Source organism: Rutilus rutilus, assembly GCF_951802725.1.
Source record: "Rutilus rutilus genome assembly, chromosome: 12".
In the NCBI taxonomy this organism is placed as follows: Eukaryota; Metazoa; Chordata; class Actinopteri; order Cypriniformes; family Leuciscidae; genus Rutilus; species Rutilus rutilus.
This window is the reverse complement of record NC_140217.1, coordinates 4,068,278-4,088,604: the sequence shown is the minus strand read 5'-3', so window position 1 is coordinate 4,088,604 and position 20,327 is coordinate 4,068,278. Positions and strand designations below refer to the sequence as shown.

At 37.8% G+C, this 20,327-nt stretch overlaps 1 protein-coding gene across 5 annotated transcripts in view; it reads right to left on the bottom strand.

Annotated features, from left to right (window-relative positions):
- Positions 1-20,327, bottom strand: part of ptprfa (protein tyrosine phosphatase receptor type Fa) — a 232,051-nt gene that overhangs the window by 45,212 nt on the left and 166,512 nt on the right. For all 5 annotated transcript variants that reach the window (XM_084425208.1, XM_084425210.1, XM_084425212.1 and 2 more), the window contains one exon: positions 17,139-17,332. In XM_084425208.1, the coding sequence (XP_084281334.1) occupies positions 17,139-17,332 (194 nt within the window). The remainder of the gene's footprint in view (positions 1-17,138; positions 17,333-20,327) is intronic.

Sequence of the window (20,327 nt, the reverse complement as noted above, 5' to 3'; positions counted from 1 at the left end):
TTTTTTGGGTGGGCCTGTTGAAAAGTGGGGCCGTGCCTGAGCTACAGGACATCGTCTTTCAAAACATAACCTGCGCGAAAGAGAGAAAAAAAAAAATGAATGCGTCATTGTACCCAGCACTTCTGAAAATGCACTTCCGAATGCGTCTCTGTCCCCAGCACATTTCAAACCAAACTGACGCCCATGATTGTGCGTTTGGTCCTTTTTCATCGTTCAGCGTGCTGTCAAATTTCTGACATGTCTGTTTAATATTGGCTGAAGTGCATTTCAAGGTTTTCATTAAACTTTAAGCATTCAGTCAGGACCTGCAGCTTTGTCTCAATTTTGAGTCTACCTGGTCAAGGTGCTTTTCAGTTTCCTATCAGTCACATGTTTTTCCTTGAGTTTTACTTTGTCTGGGGTTTAAAGGATGATATAATCCTGTCTTCTTGCGGTCAATACGCTGTAAGATTCTTTCAGAACTGCTCTCTTTGTGTCTTTATACCTCAAGGATAAATCCTGTTCTTCACACCGCACTCGTTCTGCATGCAAAGTGTTTCAAATATTTTCAGCTGATATCATTTAGAATCAATGCAAGATTTTTGAAGCACAAAAGGCTTCTCTATATTTACTCGGAGTTCATTCACTGCGGCGCTGAAGGAGCCTGTGGAAGAGCCTTTAAAGCCTAAATTATTACAGCATGATGAATGTGTGATGCGGTTGGTGCCTAATGCGAATCTGATTTTATTCCCTAAGATCTAGATCATTTTTGGAAGGTCATAATTCTAGTTTTATTCGTTTTTACAACCAGTTCTGCCTGTTTGCCAGCACTACTCTTGTAGATCTAGCTTCCCCTGACAGACTCGAGCTGGAACATTTGATTCAACAAGCACAGAAAACCCCCTTTAGAGTGTCTAAATATTGTCATCTCAACCAAAACTGGGGAAAACGGATGCGGGGATTTTGTTCCCATGAATGTGTGGAGAAGCTGCTCGAGTCTGGAAGAACAGCAGGAAGCAAAACGCTTCTAAAGTTTCTTCCTATTGAAGATAGACATGTGACATATTGCAGTCTGAATACATTTTCATGGGAAACTTTAGCATCGCAAAAAAAAGAGAGAGAAAAAATTGGAACAAGTAAAAGATTTGACATTCTTAGTAGATGTTTGCGGTACAGAAAACCCACCCGTTCAAGCTCACGTATATACAGACGTAATTGACTTTGAAATTGGTAAATGCTTAAAGATTGACTGAAAATTTTGTGCATATGCTGTTCATAATGAAACTATGACTCCTTGTAAACAGACCAGCTGAAAAAAAGTAAACATCCTCATCCAAACAACAAAAGTCTTTCTCTTACTGTAAACATAATACACAAACTTTTCACAATCCAGATGGATAAAATCGCATCCTGCCCATTTTCTCTCATGGGAAAATCAAGTTTCACTTGGAAGTATATCACCATACAGAAGAAAATTACAGTTGATTTTCACATTCACTTCACAGCTAGTGAACATGTGAATCATCTAAAGCTTTTAAATGCTAGTTAAAAGCTGCAGCGTGGCAGGGATCCCTCTCTCTTGCTTTATATTCCTGTTTTGAGTAGTCTGTCTTATCTCTAGCATGTGTTTGGGAGAGTCATTGGGTCCTGAAAAGTGGGAACATTCAACATTTCACATTAAGGCATGATGGATAGGCTGCCTGTGGCAACACAGAGTTTACTAGAGCCGACCACCATTGAGAGAGACGCCGCTTTATCTGTTTAGAGTGATATCACTGTCACGACTCATTAATAAAGAAGAAATGGAAACACAGAGAGATGGAGGGATGGAAAGGGCTGCACAGGGAGACACAGACAGACTCAGACGGAGAGGTTTAACAGGGCATAGCTGCACATGACAGTTGAACACGAGCCTCTATAAATATGTAGGGCACAGTAAGAGGGATGCAGGGTGCCAGCATGTGCTCGGCGCAGGGTCCCACAGCTTCTCAACAATGCATTTAAAAGGGTTAGTTCACCCAAAGATGAAAATCCTCTCGTCATTTACTCGCTCTCATGTCGTTCCAAACCAAAAAATATATTTTTTAATTAAATCTGTCCCTCCACTGAAAGTCTATTCACCCTAAACTGTTCATAAAGAGATCATAAAATTAATCTATATGGATCAAGTGGTTTAGTCTTCTGAAGAGACATGATCGATTTATATGATGAACATACAGGTGAACTCGAAAAATTTGGCAGCATATAACTTACAGCATATAAAAAAAACCAACCTCAAAATCTCAGAAAATTTTAATATTACATGAAATCAATAAAAAAAGAAAGAAGGATTTTAAATACAGAAATGTCAGCCCTCTGAAAAGTATAATCATGCATATGTATATAGTTATATACTAAATATATTAGTTTCACATTTTAATTTGAATTACTAAAATACACGAACTTTTGCACGATATTCAAATTTTTCGAGTTTCACCTGTATAAACATTGGTCAGCGAACGTATATAATACATTAAAATTCGGTCACAGAAGAACTAATGACATTTTGAAGCGTCATAGATTGGGGTGAATAGACCTTCAGTGAAGGGACAGAAATCTCTCAGATTTCATTAAAAATATCTTCATTTGTGTTCCGAAGATGATTGAAAGTCTTGTGGGATTTTAAGTAGAATTTTCATTTTTGGGTTTATCACTTTAATTCGCCAGTGGTCTGTTATTACTGGAACATGCCTATTTTTTTTTTTTTTTTTTTATTCTGTTGAAAGCACAAAGAGCCAGTTTGATTATTTTCAATTGATCGATCAAAAGATACAAATCAAGACATAATCAAATCAACTTTTTTCCACAAAGTTTTGTAGTAATAAATGGTAAAGGTGAAACATTCATATATGTAAAATGGTTTTGCTTTGTGTTGCATTTTTATTCAGCAAATAGTAAGACCAATCATTGGAAGCACTTCCTCATAAAAAATAAATAAATATCGTTATCGTTAATAGGGCTGGGTATTGACAAAGATTTCACAGTGTGATTCTATATCAATTCATTTGGAAATATTTCAGGCCAATTTTTCTAATGTAAAATATCTCTAATTAATGATATTGAACTAATGCTATAAACAGGGAACCCTCTCACTTGGTACATTACAATATTAAAAAATAAAATTAACAACAGAGGCCAAATTCATATCAATCAAATACAACCATATGAATGTATGTATTGTACATAAGGCAGTTCTTATATCAACTTTCTGATTATATAATTATGTTTCTACTCCAATTTGTTGTTAAAATATAAACATTTAAACTTATGAATGTACGTTTAATGTAGTATATGGGATGTCAATTTATTAATATATAATGTATAAAGTATTCTTCTCCCTTTTAAAAGTTGATGTCTATTTATAAAAAAAAAAAAAAAAAAAAAAACTTAAGCAATATCACACAAACAAGAATGCAGAATCCCAGCATGTGGAAAAACAGCATGAATGTGAAAAGAGTCGCGTGTTAGTTCCTAAATTAATCAGATTTTTTGAACAAAAGAGTTAAATTAATGATTCAGTTGATTCACTCATACAGACAGTCACTTGTTGCCACCTACTGGTGCAACGTTTTAACCTGTCACTGAAAATTCACAACTAACACACAGACAGACATAGTACAACTGTTGTATCTACATGATTATATGGTTAGTTGCATTTTATAATTTGCATTCAGAATAATTTTCCCTGCTGAGGCCTGCTGTTATTCATCCAGAGTTCCCTCAGCGAAAAAAGCAGACCTTCAGGTAAAATCGACCACTTTATTCAATGGAAAAACAAAGCTCCCTGTGGACAAGCGAATAAGAGCACTAGACAGACAGCAGAAATACTTTTGAGTCGTGTATTCATCATCTTCAGGGTACAGGCTCTTATCTTTAGAGAGTCGAGGGAAGATAAATCAAAGATTTTAGTGACAAAATAATTTCTTTGTGAAATTTCATAAAGATGTTAATCCATTCCCCAATGGAAGAATGGAACCACACGAGCTGTATTTCAGGAGGCAGATGGAGGCGTATTCCTGCCGTATGGCCACATCTCAGAACACACTGCAGTTCCTCACAGAGTCCATGAGTCCTTTGCATCCCACTGACACACACACACACACACACGGGTCATTTTGTGGGGTTTGTTGCAGCTTATTCTGGCCAGGAACCACCAATTTACTAAGAGTCATCAGATCGACATGTTCATCGACCAGCCATTGTTTACGGGTGGATAAATCTGAAATCAATGTTCATTGTTATTCAGCTAATAATGCATCAGTCTCTGTGTCAATGCAAGCCAACAGAATAATAAATGTGTGTTGAGTTTGTGGTCAGACTTAGCCTAGAAATCTAGACTTAGCCAGGGTGGTCTAGCAACTCTCCGTTGGCTTTCGAGCTGGAAAAACCAAACTCTAGTCAGGCCAATCACATCGCGTATAGAGTCGGCGGGCTTAACATAATGACGACAGAGTTGCGATGGTTCCCGCTGGTAGGAAAACGCTCTGGTTGGTTGTAGCGCTATCCTATTGCGTGCAGAAGGAATTTGAAAGACAACCGTTTATCCCGCCCCTCGGATTGAGCCATTCCAATGGTGAGTTCCCAGACCCGACATCTTGATGTGGGTCTGGCTTGCCAGGCTAGGTCAGACTTTCAGTTCATACAAAAGTGACAGGGAGCTGTTAACCCTCACGGGTCGGCGGTTGCTTTTTTCCTTATCGGTGTGAAAGAGACTCAAATAAGTGCTATACATCATTTGAAACTGTCAAGTGTCTACTTTTATTTGTGTACACTCACAATAAAAACTAAATTCACTGTGCAAACATGATGCGCGTTCTGCCATCTCTCTCTCAGTGAAGTCCAACTGTAACTCATGAATACTTGCAACTCATTAAAAACTCATGAATACTTTCTAATGATTTATAGTTATAGGCCGTCTGCATTTTCCCAAAATATATACTTATTATTATTATTATTATTAATAATGACAATTAGATGTTTTCCCTAGGTTGCTCCTGATATCTAGCCTGGCTCCGCCCTCCTACGTACTTCCGCTCAATTTCATTTTCCTTCAGTAACTCCGTCTGGGATTGTGGTGTATTCTTTGGTTTTCTCCGATAAATTTTTAACCGGTCCAATCAGCGAACAGAGGGAGTGGCTGAGAACGATGACGTTGAGATCGTGCGCTAGTTTGAGTTGACATACGTCACGACCAAACGTTAGCAATTGGTTATGGCAGATCCAGAGTGACTCTGGCCAGATCCAATAGTTTTAAACTTCAACAGAGTACCCGCCTACAAGGAAGTTAACGCTTGTCAATGGAGAGAGGCCAGACTCTCTGTACAAATGAAATGTACTGATAGAACCAGGCTACCTGATATCAGCATGTTCACAGATGTTTTGTTGTTTTTTTACAGGGACCAGATGCCACTGATGAGTCCTGCTGACTCAAACTTTTACACAAGTCTCTTCAAACTGTTTTTCTCTGAGAGAGCTGTACCAACATCAGCAAGCATGAATATGGTAAAATGAAAAAGCAAACAACTTGGATATGAAAGGTGTGTTGAACAGGAACTGTTTCAGGAATGGCACAAAGGTGTGTGACTATTGTCTATAGATCAGTGTGCTCAATAATGTGCCTTTTTGTCCTCAGTTGTGTATATTTGGACTATGTTGTGTTGTAAACAAAATCCAAATGATCAAAAAGATTTTAATATCTCCACATTCTTTGTTCTAGTTCCCTCAGAGTCGCACCTGATACGGTCATTAGGGGAGGGTCTTTGTCTTCCCAGGTGTGAAACACATCAATATTCATGATGATTCACGCCCTCCTCGCATTCAGCTTTCTTACACAAATCATGTCTTACAAATTTTAAATCAATATATTGTTTTATGTGACTGAGTGAGCAGGATGATTTTTCATATTGTTTTGAAGTAAAAATTGTAACTTACATGATCTAGTTTTCAAAAGTCTTGTGAACAAATATTCAGTATCGGATTAATGGCCTTAATTCAAAACTACAAACTTTTACATGCATGCTGCTCACATATTATTGTAGCAGAGTTTGTGCTGAATACAGTGTAATCAGACTTTAGCTATGAATATGTTATAAGTAACAGAAATAAGCACAGATGTCAGTGGATGTCAAAACATCTCCAGGGCCTAGAAAACACCTCAGACCCCAGAGGGTTAAATACCAAAAAAAAAAAAAAAAAAAAAAGATTTGTGAATTGATTATGAAAATTGATTTTGTGACATTGAAGACTGGAGTAATGATGCTGAAAATTCAGCTTACATTTTACAATATATCTAAATATACAATATATATTTCAAAATATTACTTACTATATTATTGATCAAATAAATTGAGCCTTTGTGAGCATAAGAGATTTCTTTTGTACATATAAACAAATAAATAAAATCAAACTGTTAATGGTTTCGCATGGTGATGCAGTTTGCATGAACTGTGAGTGTGTGTGTGTGTGTGTGTGTGTGTGTGTGTGTGTGTGTGCATATATATATATATATGCCAATAATTGTGGCCAACGTGTTTTGGAGAAAAACATTTATTTCATAATGTGATTTCTCCCCCACATTCAATTCTTTTACTTCAATGAAAGGTTAGAATTTAGCAAATTTTTTGAATGAAAGATCAAAAGGATAAACGATGCAGATTTATTTTTTACAGCCAGTTTTGATCATATTTACCAGGGGTGCCATTAATTGTGGAGGGCACTATATATATATATATATATATATATATATATATATATATATATATATATATATATATACATATATACACACACACACACACACACACACACACACACACACACACATGTATACACACACACACACATGTATACACACACACACACACACACACACACACACACACACACACACACACACACACACATTACCATGTAAAGCCATTATTGTACCATGTAAAGGACTGTGTGTGAGTGAGAGAGAAATTGGGTACTGAAGAGGGTAAATGGTTGTATAGATTGTAACACACACACACACACACACACACACACACACACACACACACACATGCAGTACCTGATGATTTAGCCCCTCTGTCAGTAAGTAGAGATTAAGTTTCACCTTCAGAGGTTAGAGGATATCTGCTTATTCAGCACCTCGCTCAGGGATTACATTTTCCCCCTTATTCATCTCACCTCACACACACACACAAACACACGCACACGCACACGCACACACACACACACACACACACACACACACACACACACACACACACACACACACACACACACACACACACACACACGCGCGGCTCAAAGAACCTGCCGTCTGCCAGTCAAAGCCTCAGTTTCTACACACGTTTGAGGGCAGCAGGGTGATTTCTCCTCTTAATATGGCAGCTGCATATTCAGTGAACGCTTTGTCTTCCCCCAGATGCACATGAAGCGCTGCCATCTCACCGCTGATGGAGGGATTTATATTCCGCTCCATAACCTTGCTGACTAACAGCAAATAAAATACACGCCGCCTGCAGACCCTTCGAAAATGCTTTAATCATAAAACAGTGAATATAAACACAGAGAGAGACAGACAGAGAGATGAGAAAGCTAAAGCAAGACAATTCAACGGGGACGGGACAAACTGCTCACTCCATCAAACACAAAAGTTAGTCTCAAGTCTGCACTGCAGTTTATAGTCTCACAGAGATGGATTTGGACTATTTCATTATTTTATTCTGGACATCCTTTATTGTCTATGAGAACTGGTGATTTTAGGTCCTTTCTGAGTCTCTATAAACCCTTGAAGAAGTGTTGTTCTGAAACCAGGAGGCAAAGTCCTGCTGTTTTTTGTTTTTATATAAATTCATATTCCATGCAGTTACATTTCATGTTTACACATTTTTCAGGTTAAATAAACACACACACACACACACACACACACACACACACACACACACACACACACACACACACACACACACACACACACACACACACACACACACACACACTGTATATATAACTTTCAGATCTAATATTTATATTTCATTTTAGCTTTGTTTCGATTATCTAAAATGATTTGTAACAGGTTTGGTTAACAACACTGTTGCAAATTTAGCCTAAATCAAACATATAACCTTTGCATAAACTGAAGAGAATAGTGTAATCAACATACGTTTATAAATAGAATAGAAATTAAATGTCTATATTAGAAACCATTTTTAAAAAAATCTTACAATAACATGGTTAAGAGGTTTGAATGGTTCAGACTGACGAATGCAAAAATCCACCCAAAAATGTAAAACCGATTACTTTAAAATGATTTACTTGTCTTCCAGCCATGTTGTAGAAAGAGTCCAAATAATGTCACTTCTTGTGTGTGTGACAATTTAAAGGAAAGCTACAAATGTTATATATTTTTTGTACTAGAGAGAATTATGCATCCAGAGGGCTTTAAAACAATCTACTACTCTCGGGTAATAACATGTTAGATAATACAAAAGAAAATGTCATGAGACACCAAAGTGTATAATATCCACTGGAAAGTGCCTTTAGCTGCCACAGGTCTGGAGTTTGAGTGGTTTTCTCTCTCTCTTGTGATGAAGATGAGTAGTAATTTGGTTTTGACACTGATGCCTCTTCCCAATAAGAGCCGAGAGAACTGAGTAATGTCGTATCCGACATTCCTCACAAGACACTACACGACTGCTTTTCAGGCTTGGGCAAATATGAGGAAAATGATGAATATGACGCCATGCCAACTATTTGTGCTGTTAAATTGTTATATCAGTCAGCACACATTGAGGGTCCTTTTCTGTTTAAGTCTCACCCTTCATTTTGAGCTGATAAAAGCTTCCATTAGCATGACCTGATGCCACCGCTCTCTCGCTCATATTTCATCACAGTTGGATATCAGGGAGCCGGTTTGCTCAGCCTAATGCCAAACGCACACCACGTGACAGAAGATCGGCACTCAGCACACATGCAAAGACTCGGTTTCTTGTATTTGGTTACACACTTTTCACAACGCATCACAGACTAGATGCATCATTACAAGATCATTCTCCTCCCCGATTGTAGCTAAAATTAAAATTCAGATGTTTGACGATATCAGGAAAAACTAATTCAGTCAAGTGTGTACTTGTGCATTGCAACACACACGCATAAAGCACAGGCTCTGGATAGAATTAAACATTTTACAGTCCCCTCATTAAAGGTGCCCTAGAATTTGAAATTGAATTTATCTTGGCATAGTTAAATAACAAGAGTTCAGTACATGGACATGACATACAGTGAGTCTCAAACACCATTGTTTTCTCCTTCTTATTTAAATCTCATTTTTGAAAAACACCCCTGAAAAATAGGCGAATCTCCACATAACACCGACTGTGACGCAGCAGTCGGGATCATTAATATGTACGCCTCCAAAAATGTGCATATGCCAGCCCATGTTCAAGGCCAGGCCGGAACTGCGCAGGCGAATCATCGTCCGAATCATTTTTCTTCGAGAGACATCATGGCTTGCAAACGAGCGAAGCATGGCAGTTGCTCAGTGTTTGGATGTACAAATGAACACAAAGGTATTTTTTTAGTTCCTTCATCCGAGCCTCTGAAGAACCAGTGGGTTATGTGAATGTCTGATGTGTAATTGTTCAAGTTCAGACAGATAATCTTTCTCTCAAAGTCGTTCAATACTGTTTATGCATCAGTAAATCAAGCCAGTGACTAAACGATCAACTTCACGTCGTTTCTCTCAGTAGGATGAAAATAATCTTACTTAAACTGTGATTAAAATACAGAAAGCGATCAAAGAACAATCCCTTTCCAGTCGCCCAAGCTGTCAATCACACAGCGCGAGTTTATCTGGACACTTGCCAAAACTCGTTATGAAATCAATGACGCTGTTACACTGCACAGCGAAGCTCTTACTGTACGTACATCATGTTTGCATTGGTGAAATCATTAGTGAGAGTGCAGAAACTGCGTTGCAATGATAAGATCTTCATTCACGTGATCAACAACAGGCTTACACTGAAGTCTCACAGCAGCCAATCACAGCAGTGGGCATTTACACTGAAGTCTCACAGCAGCCAATCACAGCAGTGGGCGTTTACACTGAAGTCTCACAGCAGCCAATCACAGCAGTGGGCGTTTACACTGAAGTCACACAGCAGCCAATCACAGCAGTGGGCGTTTACACTGAAGTCTCACAGCAGCCAATCACAGCAGTGGGCGTTTACACTGAAGTCTCACAGCAGCCAATCACACCAGTGGGCGTTTACACTGAAGTCTCACAGCAGCCAATCACAGCAGTGGGCGTTTACACTGAAGTCTCACAGCAGACACGCCCTTCAAACAGAACGTTCAAATCAGAGGCTAAAATCAGGCTAGGAAAAATGTCTTTTATTTCTAAATTATTTTGCTCTAAAAAACATACTAACATTATAAGGGCACCCCAGGAAACATTCTAAAATAATAAAATAATCCATGTAATGGCACCTTTAAATACTAAAGAGAGCTGCTGGGTTACTTTGATAACTTGTCACTTTAAACTGTGAAACGCCGAATATCCTTTGCACATATTTAAACTTCATATGAGTGTGTATTTATGCATGCACTCATACTAGACACGACATCCAAGCCCAGAGGGAAAAAAAAAATACAACAACAACAAAGATACTTCCTTTACCGCTAAAATACTGGTATACAGTAAGGATACATTAAATTGATCAAAAGTGACTGTAAAGATTTATAAGTAATGTCACAAAAGTTTTCTATTTCAAATAAATGCTGTTCTTTGGAACCTACTATTCATCAAAGAATCCTGAAAAAAATATAACAGTTTCAACAAAAATATGAACTGTTTTCAACATTGATAATATTGAGAAATGTTTCTTGAGCAGCAAATCATCATATTAGAATGATTTCTGAAGGATCATGTGACACTGAAGACTGGAGTAATGATATACTCAAATTGAAAACAGTTATTTTAAGCTGTAATAACATTTTACAATATTACTGTTTTTACAGTATTTTGATCCAATAAATGCAGCCTTGGTGAGAAGAAAATAACTGAAAAATCTAACCGAACCCCAAACTTTCTACGGCAGCGTATGCACTGATATTACTCTTTTATGTCATTTTTCAAGTGGAGAGTTACTAGAAACATGTATATTCTCTATTTTATAGAAATCTCCATGAATTTTCTGGGTTTGTTAGAAGAAAAATCAGAAATTCTCCATGTAGTCTCTATTTCATATCATTGTTATCTATGATAGCATTAACAGATCTCACACACACACACACACACACACACACAGAGCCCCATTCTTTTATTCAGTAAATGAAGGCCATTACTCCGCCATGCGTGGAAAAGACAGTCCCGTTCAGCAAAGCCTGCTCCTCTACACTTACGCTGAGACCCTCTGTGTTCGCTAGTGTTTATCTCTGTCTCCTCATCTCTCTTTCTCTCCCTCCCTCACAGTGACCGGGTCACCGCACACACCCTCTCCTGTGCTGAAGGAGACATAGATCAGACTTTGACAGCATGTCTTATCTGATGAGACGTGCCTCATGCTTCACAGCTCTCCTCTCACTCTCACACACACAGGGGATCATCGAGTTCCTCAGGTATGAAAACAAAAACCATCCGCCCACCATAGTGTACCAAACAGCTCCTGTACTGTAAGTCTAAAACTCAATCCAGAGAGAAGTTCCTTCAGGGGGAATCAAATCCGACATAAGCATCTTTCAAAGGACACTAACAACAAAAAGCGATGCACAGTTACCCATCAGACCTGTCTATAAACCAAACTGTGAGCAAAATATACAGTGAACAATAGGGGTGGGTGATATAGCCACAAAAATATATCACAATATTTCAAGAATATTTGCGATAATGATATTTATGACGATATAGAAAAATATATATGGAACTATATATATATATTTTTAAGAGTTTACACAACACAAGGAAGCTTGATTTCAATCTTTGATTTAAATTGAAAAAAAAATTAAAAATAAAAATGAATACAACATAATAAAGGTACAAATAAAGAGAAACGTTTTTGGGTAAGTCTAACACTAGTGTTCAGAAATACTACAGAAACTGAATAAAGTAATCAAATGTAAAATAACACTGATAGTCTTTTAGTCCTGACTAAATTAAATACATAGACTATTAATTCCCGATTTTTTACATTTAAAGCTATGTTTTGTTGTTTTGACGACAACATTAATGACAGACACACATGGCTGCTGTCACTTTAAGAGCTAGTGCACGGATCCATTACTGGTTTCATTAAACTGTCTGTCACACTGGCGCATGCGTTTTATGCTTATCCAAGACATAACCGACTGTGTTTATGAGTATACTAACCAAGACCGGAATGTTTTTTTCCCGTTAAAACGATATAATCCGCAAAAAATTACTTTTGTTACTCGCGAGCTGTTTGTGAGGCGGCTTTACATCTATCTACTGAAGTACTGAATAGTTTAAAATCGCTTGAATGTAAACTAGTAAGACTCAAAAAGACGTGAAAATGATCAACTTTAGTTACGATGCACTGCTGGCCCGATTGTGCAAGTGACAATTCCGTCATGTCCCGACTCCTAAACGCGAGAGTGAAGTATCACCGGCTGCTGCGCTCGGCTTGAGAGAGACACATTTTGAGAGAGAAGACGCATGCGCCATACGTCATCACGTCGCTATATCATTGATATCGCGATATGACACTTTTTTTTATCATGTAAAAATGTATACCGGTGTTATCGTGGACGGTATGATACGGCACACCCCTAGTGAACAATTAGAGCCAAAAAATCTGATACCACAGGAAAACCTTTAAACCTTCCACAAAGCATGTTTGCTTGCACTTTCTTTTAAAGTACGTGTACTTACAGTGTCCTCATCTAAGAATGTACAGGGTAATATAAGGTACCTACATGGGTTCAGGTTAGTACCTAGTTATTACCCAGTTATTGAAATGACTATAATAAGCACATATAGTAAGTACATGGAGAACAGGACTGTAAAATAAAGTGCTACAGCATGTTCAGTTCAGGGGTTCACAACCCTTTTCTCAACTGAACCTTTAAAATATTTACTATAAGCATCCTCTGAGATATCAAGTAATGTCATAACCTCTCACCAAATAGGCCATTTACATAATACATTTGATGACTTGTTTTGTTGAAGATCAGAGTGAAGTGGTACACATTTTACTGTACAGTAAACATGAAAAAGGATTCACAACCCATTTTATTTCTGTGACGTGTTGGCTTTCTAAATGAAACAGTATGCAGCAAGACACGCTGTAGGTAAAAAAAAAAAAATACATGCATGTGTAATTACCTGATGGTGAAAATGCATCAGCTGATTATGTATATTTAATGCATATTAAAACAAAATGGAATGAAGTGCACTGAATAATTGTTCACAGTAAGGCCAGAAATGCATACTGAGAAAGTAACCGGAGCCCTTTTTCATTAAATTCATGTTGACTTTAAAATGTACACTTAATACTTAATTTATAGATTTCAGATTTATACTTTATTAATACTTCATTTATAGATTTAAGACAATGGCTGTTTACAGGACTTTTTTTTGTTAAAAATGAATGTGTGACTACATTAGAGCCATATAAACTCCCATAAAGCCCTGGGAGGGAGCAGCTAATCAAGGCTTTATATGGCAGTGTTTATACCCATGACGTCTTAAAGTTTCACAACATTCTATTAGTTTTTTTTTTTTTTTTAATTGGTCAAGGGAGAGCAGGCAAAAAGACCAGCTATTAAAGAGAGACGGCTCACATTAACGCTAAACACAATCTTTGACAGCATGAACTGAACTTGAGTCATAAAACTGAGTTTAAGCTCCAGTTCGGAGCAGTTAGGATTGGCGGTATGGTTTTGTTCTGGGCGAGAACTCCCTGCGCATCCATGCAGTCTAGCATGGATAAGAGGAGGAGAGCAGCAATAACCCCCCTTAGGGGAAACAGAACAGAACCAACAAGAATGTATTGCAGATATCATTCAAGATTTTAAAGTACAACATAATTCGAGAATTTATTCTGATTCAAGGGGAACCAGAATGCCGTACTGACTGGACGAGAGGTGGAGCTGGGGAGGGAGGAGGGTAATGAGCTCCTGAGAAACGCGATAGCTTCTGATAACACTGAAGGAGCTTATATATGGTGATAGGCGTTATATTCCTATAGGTAGACGTGGATCAGCTGAGAGTCAGCTGACGCGAGCTTGACTAACGTGACCTGCTAGAACTGACGCTACGCTTGACTTCTGTTTTTAGGGCTGTGGAGTTTAGGAAGAGAAAAGAGCATAACCGCTGGACAGACTTCATCAGGACGGACAGCCGAGAGCCACTTCATATTTTTCAGACAAGGACATGGTGGCCATAAACATGGGCATGGGCAAACGCTTGTGTGGCGAGAGAGCGGTCATCGGCCTCTGAGACTGACAGAACGGGCCGCTCAAAATGATTCAGCACACGCCGCACAGATTCAATCCATCACGCGTGGATGTGATGTATGAGTGAGCCGGCCTCAGCCCAAACTCCTCTCATCTTCGCTCATCTCTTCCCTGGCTCCCTGCGGCTCCAATACAACAGAACACGCTTCATTTGCCATTTCTGAACAGAGAACAGGCCAACAAATTGCTGATTATCGATTCTTCTGTGTCTGTCATTACACAAAGCCAGGAACAAGAACGATCGACACAGGCAGAGATGATGATGATGGTGATTTAATCATCCTCACTTACTATAACTATTGTTTGATTCATTTTTTCCTTTGTAAATTATGTCTTTTATGTCAAATTTGCTGATTGCTGTCTTTACTCAGTTGGACTCTGTCTGCACTGTTAAATTATCTTACCTGAATTTTTCACAATGTTTTATACTTATTCAACGATGGGCACTTTTGAACCTCTTCGAAAAAAAAATCCAAAATGTCATCTTAAATGGAGTATTTCATGTTATAGCTACAATTTTATGCATTCTAAATACAAACAATTAAATAATATGTTCTTGTATAATTTATGTAACTTTTTTAATTTTTTCCTGCATTGCTTCCATTGGTTGTAGTGGAAAATAACAGGGGGCAGTTTATATTTGATCCAAAAATTTGATTAACATTTTATTATATATATATATATATTATAGTTTTTTTGACAAGGGTAAAACAATAAAAAATCTAAAAAATTATTTAAATTATAATAAAAAAAAAATTGAAATAATTTGAATAATTATAATAAAAATAAAAATAATATAAAATAATAATAATAAAAATATCCATTGCAAAAACTATCCATTTCTTACTATTGTAATTTTACTAATTATATTTTACACATTTTTCACTGTCTGGCAGCAAAAGTTTTTATGCCAATAAAGCATAATAATCTAAAACTGAATTGATAGAGAGAGAACCAGTCAACATACAATAAGACCTTTGTGATCTGTGATTGATGTGTAAATGTATTTATGCAAACTGCCAAGTTAGTGTGACAAATAGTCCATGTATGTGACTAACGACTTTAAGTTTGCTTGAGTGAACGTGTGGATCTGATAATAAAAACAAATGTGCAAAGATGCAAGAAACTTGCTCAAGACCCCTCGTATCCATACAGATAAGAGAGGAATGCAGCTGACGAATGGAAAAAGAGTTGCGAGTTTTATCTGCTGGGAGGGAAAAAGAAAAACCAAAATGAACGTGTGTGAACAGCAGACGAGGTTCTCCACCTTTCAGAGAAAGAGAGCAGGACGGGAACGACGCAGATCCTTTGAGGACGCATCTGAACATTTCTGCAGTTCGCCTGAGCATTACGCATGCTGGAAGTCATGCACGCTATGTAATTCCCTGTCACGTACACACACACACACACACACACACACACTGAGAGGCAGATATCTGGAGGCAGAGAGTCTGCGTGCTGCTGCAAGCTAAACGCTGAATAACAATCCTCCTGACTCTCATGTCTCCTCCTATAGTGGCTCTCCACGGCCCGCTGCTCTCTCCCATGAATACCCAGCAAGGATTAGAGCACCACTACAGCTCCTGATCCATTTCATCAAAAATGAATTTCTCTCAAATATATATATTAATATTAACTTCATTTGAATACGCTCGGTGAGTTCGGATCATCCCTCTGCAAGCTGGAATTACACTGTTATGAATAAAACACTTCCCACTTGTTCTCTGACTTCTCCTTTGTCTGATCGAGATGACTATTACAAGCCAAACAACATATTATTTATTAAATTACATGCTCTAAAATTTGGTGATGTGGTTGATCTCAGAATTGCACAACTAATGTTTAATTCAATCCAAAAATTGGAATTTTGTACTTGCAGTCATGTATTTGTTTAAGTAGTGGTTATAGGTTCCCTGGAATTCTGTTTACTGGTATTAAAATGCGCTTTGGTCGATCGGATCACATGTAGACGAGGGAGACACATTCCCGTTTACACCTGGTGTTTTAATCCGTCTCTTTTGTCCACTTTCAACCACTTCTGTCCTGATTTCTTCAAGGGGAGGGTCTATGAGCGAATAAATTTCAATCTAATAGACTAAATAAACTTGCGCAATTTACATATGAACGTGCTTGGAGATGACGGAAAAACATACAGAGAGCATCAGCTTTAGTTTCTGCTCTGACAGACACAAGATCAGCCGAACGCTGTGAGTGTGTGTTAGAAATCAGGAATGGAGAGAGAACATCGTGCTTGGTACATTTTTCATCTTCAAACCAAACTTGGGTCTTCAGCCGACAAAGTTTAAATCCCGTCTGGCTAGAGCTCTTCCCATAATGTTTATGCTTTACTTCAGTGGACGGAGAGTTGACGGTCTTTTGTGGCTGTTTGAACACATTCGACCACATGAGCGTTTACACTACGAAAGCAATCTGGTCGAATGTGTTTTTGACTCCCTGAAGTGGTGGAAACACTCTGTTTACACCTGTATTTAGCGTCGTCCACTTGTGATCCGATCGACCAATACGCATCTTAATACCAGGTGTAAACAGAGTGCAAGAGGACCGCAATAAATCTTGACAATGATTAGGTTTTTGTAAAAATGTGGGCATCCATATACAATGTGACGTGTGCAATTTTACATGTGATATTTCAGTACCTGCGCCTCAGGTAGAGCCACGTCCAGTATGATGGGCTGCCCGCGTGGCTCTCCGTTCTCCAGCCGCGAGTAAACCACCTGATATCCGCGGATCTGTCCGTGCTGCTTCTGCTGTAGAGGAGGTTTCCAGGACACGCGCAGGGCCGTGGAGTTCATGTTGTCCACCTCAACCCTGCGAGGAGGAGCGCCGGGCACTGTGGGAGGTAGAGAAGTCACGTTTAACACTTAATCACACATTCATAACACACAAGGGTCGGTGAAAGGTACAAACCTGCTCCCAGGCTACAGCCAACACATTTTTAACAGCATTTTAGTGCTATTATCTACCCTCCATAATTCACTTTAGACATTGCATTTACAGCCTGCAGAAATTAAAAGGATAGTTCACCCAAGAATGAGAATTCTGGCATCATTTAGGCCATCATGTTTTTGTTTTTTTTATACAAATTGCGAGTTATAAAGTCAGAATTGCGACATATAAACTCGCAATTGTGCGAAATAAAGCCCAAATTGAAAAAAAAAAGTTGCAAATCACCTTTTTTTATTTTATTCTGTGGCGTTAACAAGCTTCCATAGTTTATTTTCATTCATTTTTATTTATTTGGATGGTACATATTGATGAACGTACAATATAAGTTGACGTAAATACGCCGGATTTAGCACAACCATCCATTACTTGCCATTTCTTTGTAATTGTTTGAGAAATTTAATGCCAATTTCTGAGTGAAAATTATATCTCTACCAATTTTTCTCAGTGTTTGTGATACACAACACAAGATGTTTTGAAGAATATTCACACTCCAAAAAATGAATGCATCACAAAAGCATCCATATGCTTATATATTAAATCATATGGACTAATATAACAGCTTTTTGTCAGGAACAGAGTGAAATTGAATTTATGCTGCTTTTTTTTTTTTTTTTTTAGCTTGACAGCTGGTGGTCAACATCTTTCATTGCATGGAAACGATCAGTGTTTGAAATGACATAAGGGTGAGAAAATGAAGACTGAATGTTCATTTTAAGGAAACTATTCCTTTGGCATTCAATTCACAAGTAGGCTACAAATGCAATGCATGAAGGAGCCTGGGAGACAGGCTTCACCAAACCCACATAACGCTTCTCGCACACGTCTCGTGGAGGAGGCCAGCTCAGCTCCCCCTGGAGATCGGGCTGAATATCAATCTGACAAGAGTGCAAGAGAGCAGCAGTTCAGTAGATGTTAATGACAGTCAATTGATAGTCAATAGAGCAGGCAGCAAAGGGAGGAAAGACAGGAGTGAAGGTTAAAAAGCGCAGCATTAAGAGATTAATAACCAGATAGAGAACACCCTCTCCCATCCCAGAAGTAACAGCTCAGAGCGCAGAAGATCTATGAAGGCTCGAGTGCTGAACGTCAGCAAAATAAGCTGCACTTAATTGGAGTCATTTAACTGTATAAATGTGCTCGGCGCTCGCTGGAATTCAGCCTTGACCTTCAGAGGGGAAACAAGTCGATGCCTGAAAACAGATCAACAAAACACTAGTGTTCCTCGGCAGATGTGTGGCCTGTAACGAAACACCCTGTGGTTTCAATTTTAACAGAGTGTTTGTGAGAGTTTAACACAAGTTAAGCTCAATCGACACCCTTTGTAGTGTAATATCAACTATCACAGACAAAAAAGAAGTTACGGTTTTGATCTTACAACAGAAGTAAAGTAGGCTGGAGGTTTGAAAGCAGAATTAGTTATTCAGTCTTGCATGTGTCATGTGATAGTTACCTGGTTTACTTCATATGTTCATGACATTGACATAGATTGGATATATCTTTACATAGACAATGTTAGTATTTGGTTCTCTCACTCATACTAACATGAACAATCAATCCCTGTCGCTACTCTTTTTAAACACAGTATTTATTTTAATTAGGGATGCACAATTATTTTCCTCATTATTATTAATTTTATGTAGATCAGTGGTTCTTAACTTTTTAATTCCAAGGCCCCCTGTTGCCACAGATAATATACAAATATTTAGTTTTCAAACTTTTTATTTATATAGTGGCAATATATAATTAAAATAATTATAAATAATTTACATAATTAGATTCTAGAATCCCAATAAAGCTTTTCATGGTTTACACTTTATACCAATGAATTAACATGACTTTTCTAGTTTGTAATTACAAGTATTTTTTTCCTCACAAACAGAAATTTCCAGGTAACTATCACATGACACATGCAAGACTGAAAAAAAATAAAATAATATATATATATATATATAATATATATATATATAAATAATTTACATAATTAGATTCTAGATTCCCAATAATGCTCTTCATGGATTACACTTTTTACTACCAATGAATTAACATGACTTTTCTAGTTTGTAATTAAAAAAAAAAAATTCTCACAAACATATTTCTACCCAATAAATAATATACCTAATAATAATAAAATATTATATGATTTTATTTGATTTCAGCTTACATCTGATTTTTAGCTGTTTTAGCTTATTTTAACCCTTCTTTTATGTCATTTAAAATAATCTATTATTTTTTAATAATTATGCAGCTCTAATTAAAAAAAATCTGTCTGCGTACTAACTTTGTAAGTGTTTTATTCAATCATATTTTCTCAGGAACTCGGGGATCAGTCAAAATAATTTTCTGTGGTAATCGTATTACGCCACAAGTGCTGTCGATAGAGCTTTACTCATATTGAACGTGTGGCATTCCTTTGAGGGATGAGAGAGCAGACTTTGCTCCTCAAATCTTCCAGAAGCTTCTGCTCCGTCCTGACGTTTGACTCTGTCGTCTCATGCTCTCTCAACTCTCTCTCACTCGCTCGTTTTCTCATTCTCATCCCACATCTCTATGGAAACGACAGCGGGACGGGTTCACACTTCATTCGAGCTCTTAAAGCACATTACCCAGAGTTCCAGGCATGAAGGTAATGTCACAGGGAAATTACACGTGTGCTGGCGGGAAGAGCGACGGATCCATAATGTGATAAAGATCAGAGACCACCTGAGACCACGATACGGCCCATAAGGGTTCTCACGTCTGCTGAGACCCGCTTCACACATCTAATCACAACCTGCTAATATGCAGCACACACAACAACACATGGGGTGTTTTTATAAGGGAATACATTTCTAATGAGAAATACATCTCTGCTTTCCTGCAGCATTCAGACTCTGTGTGCC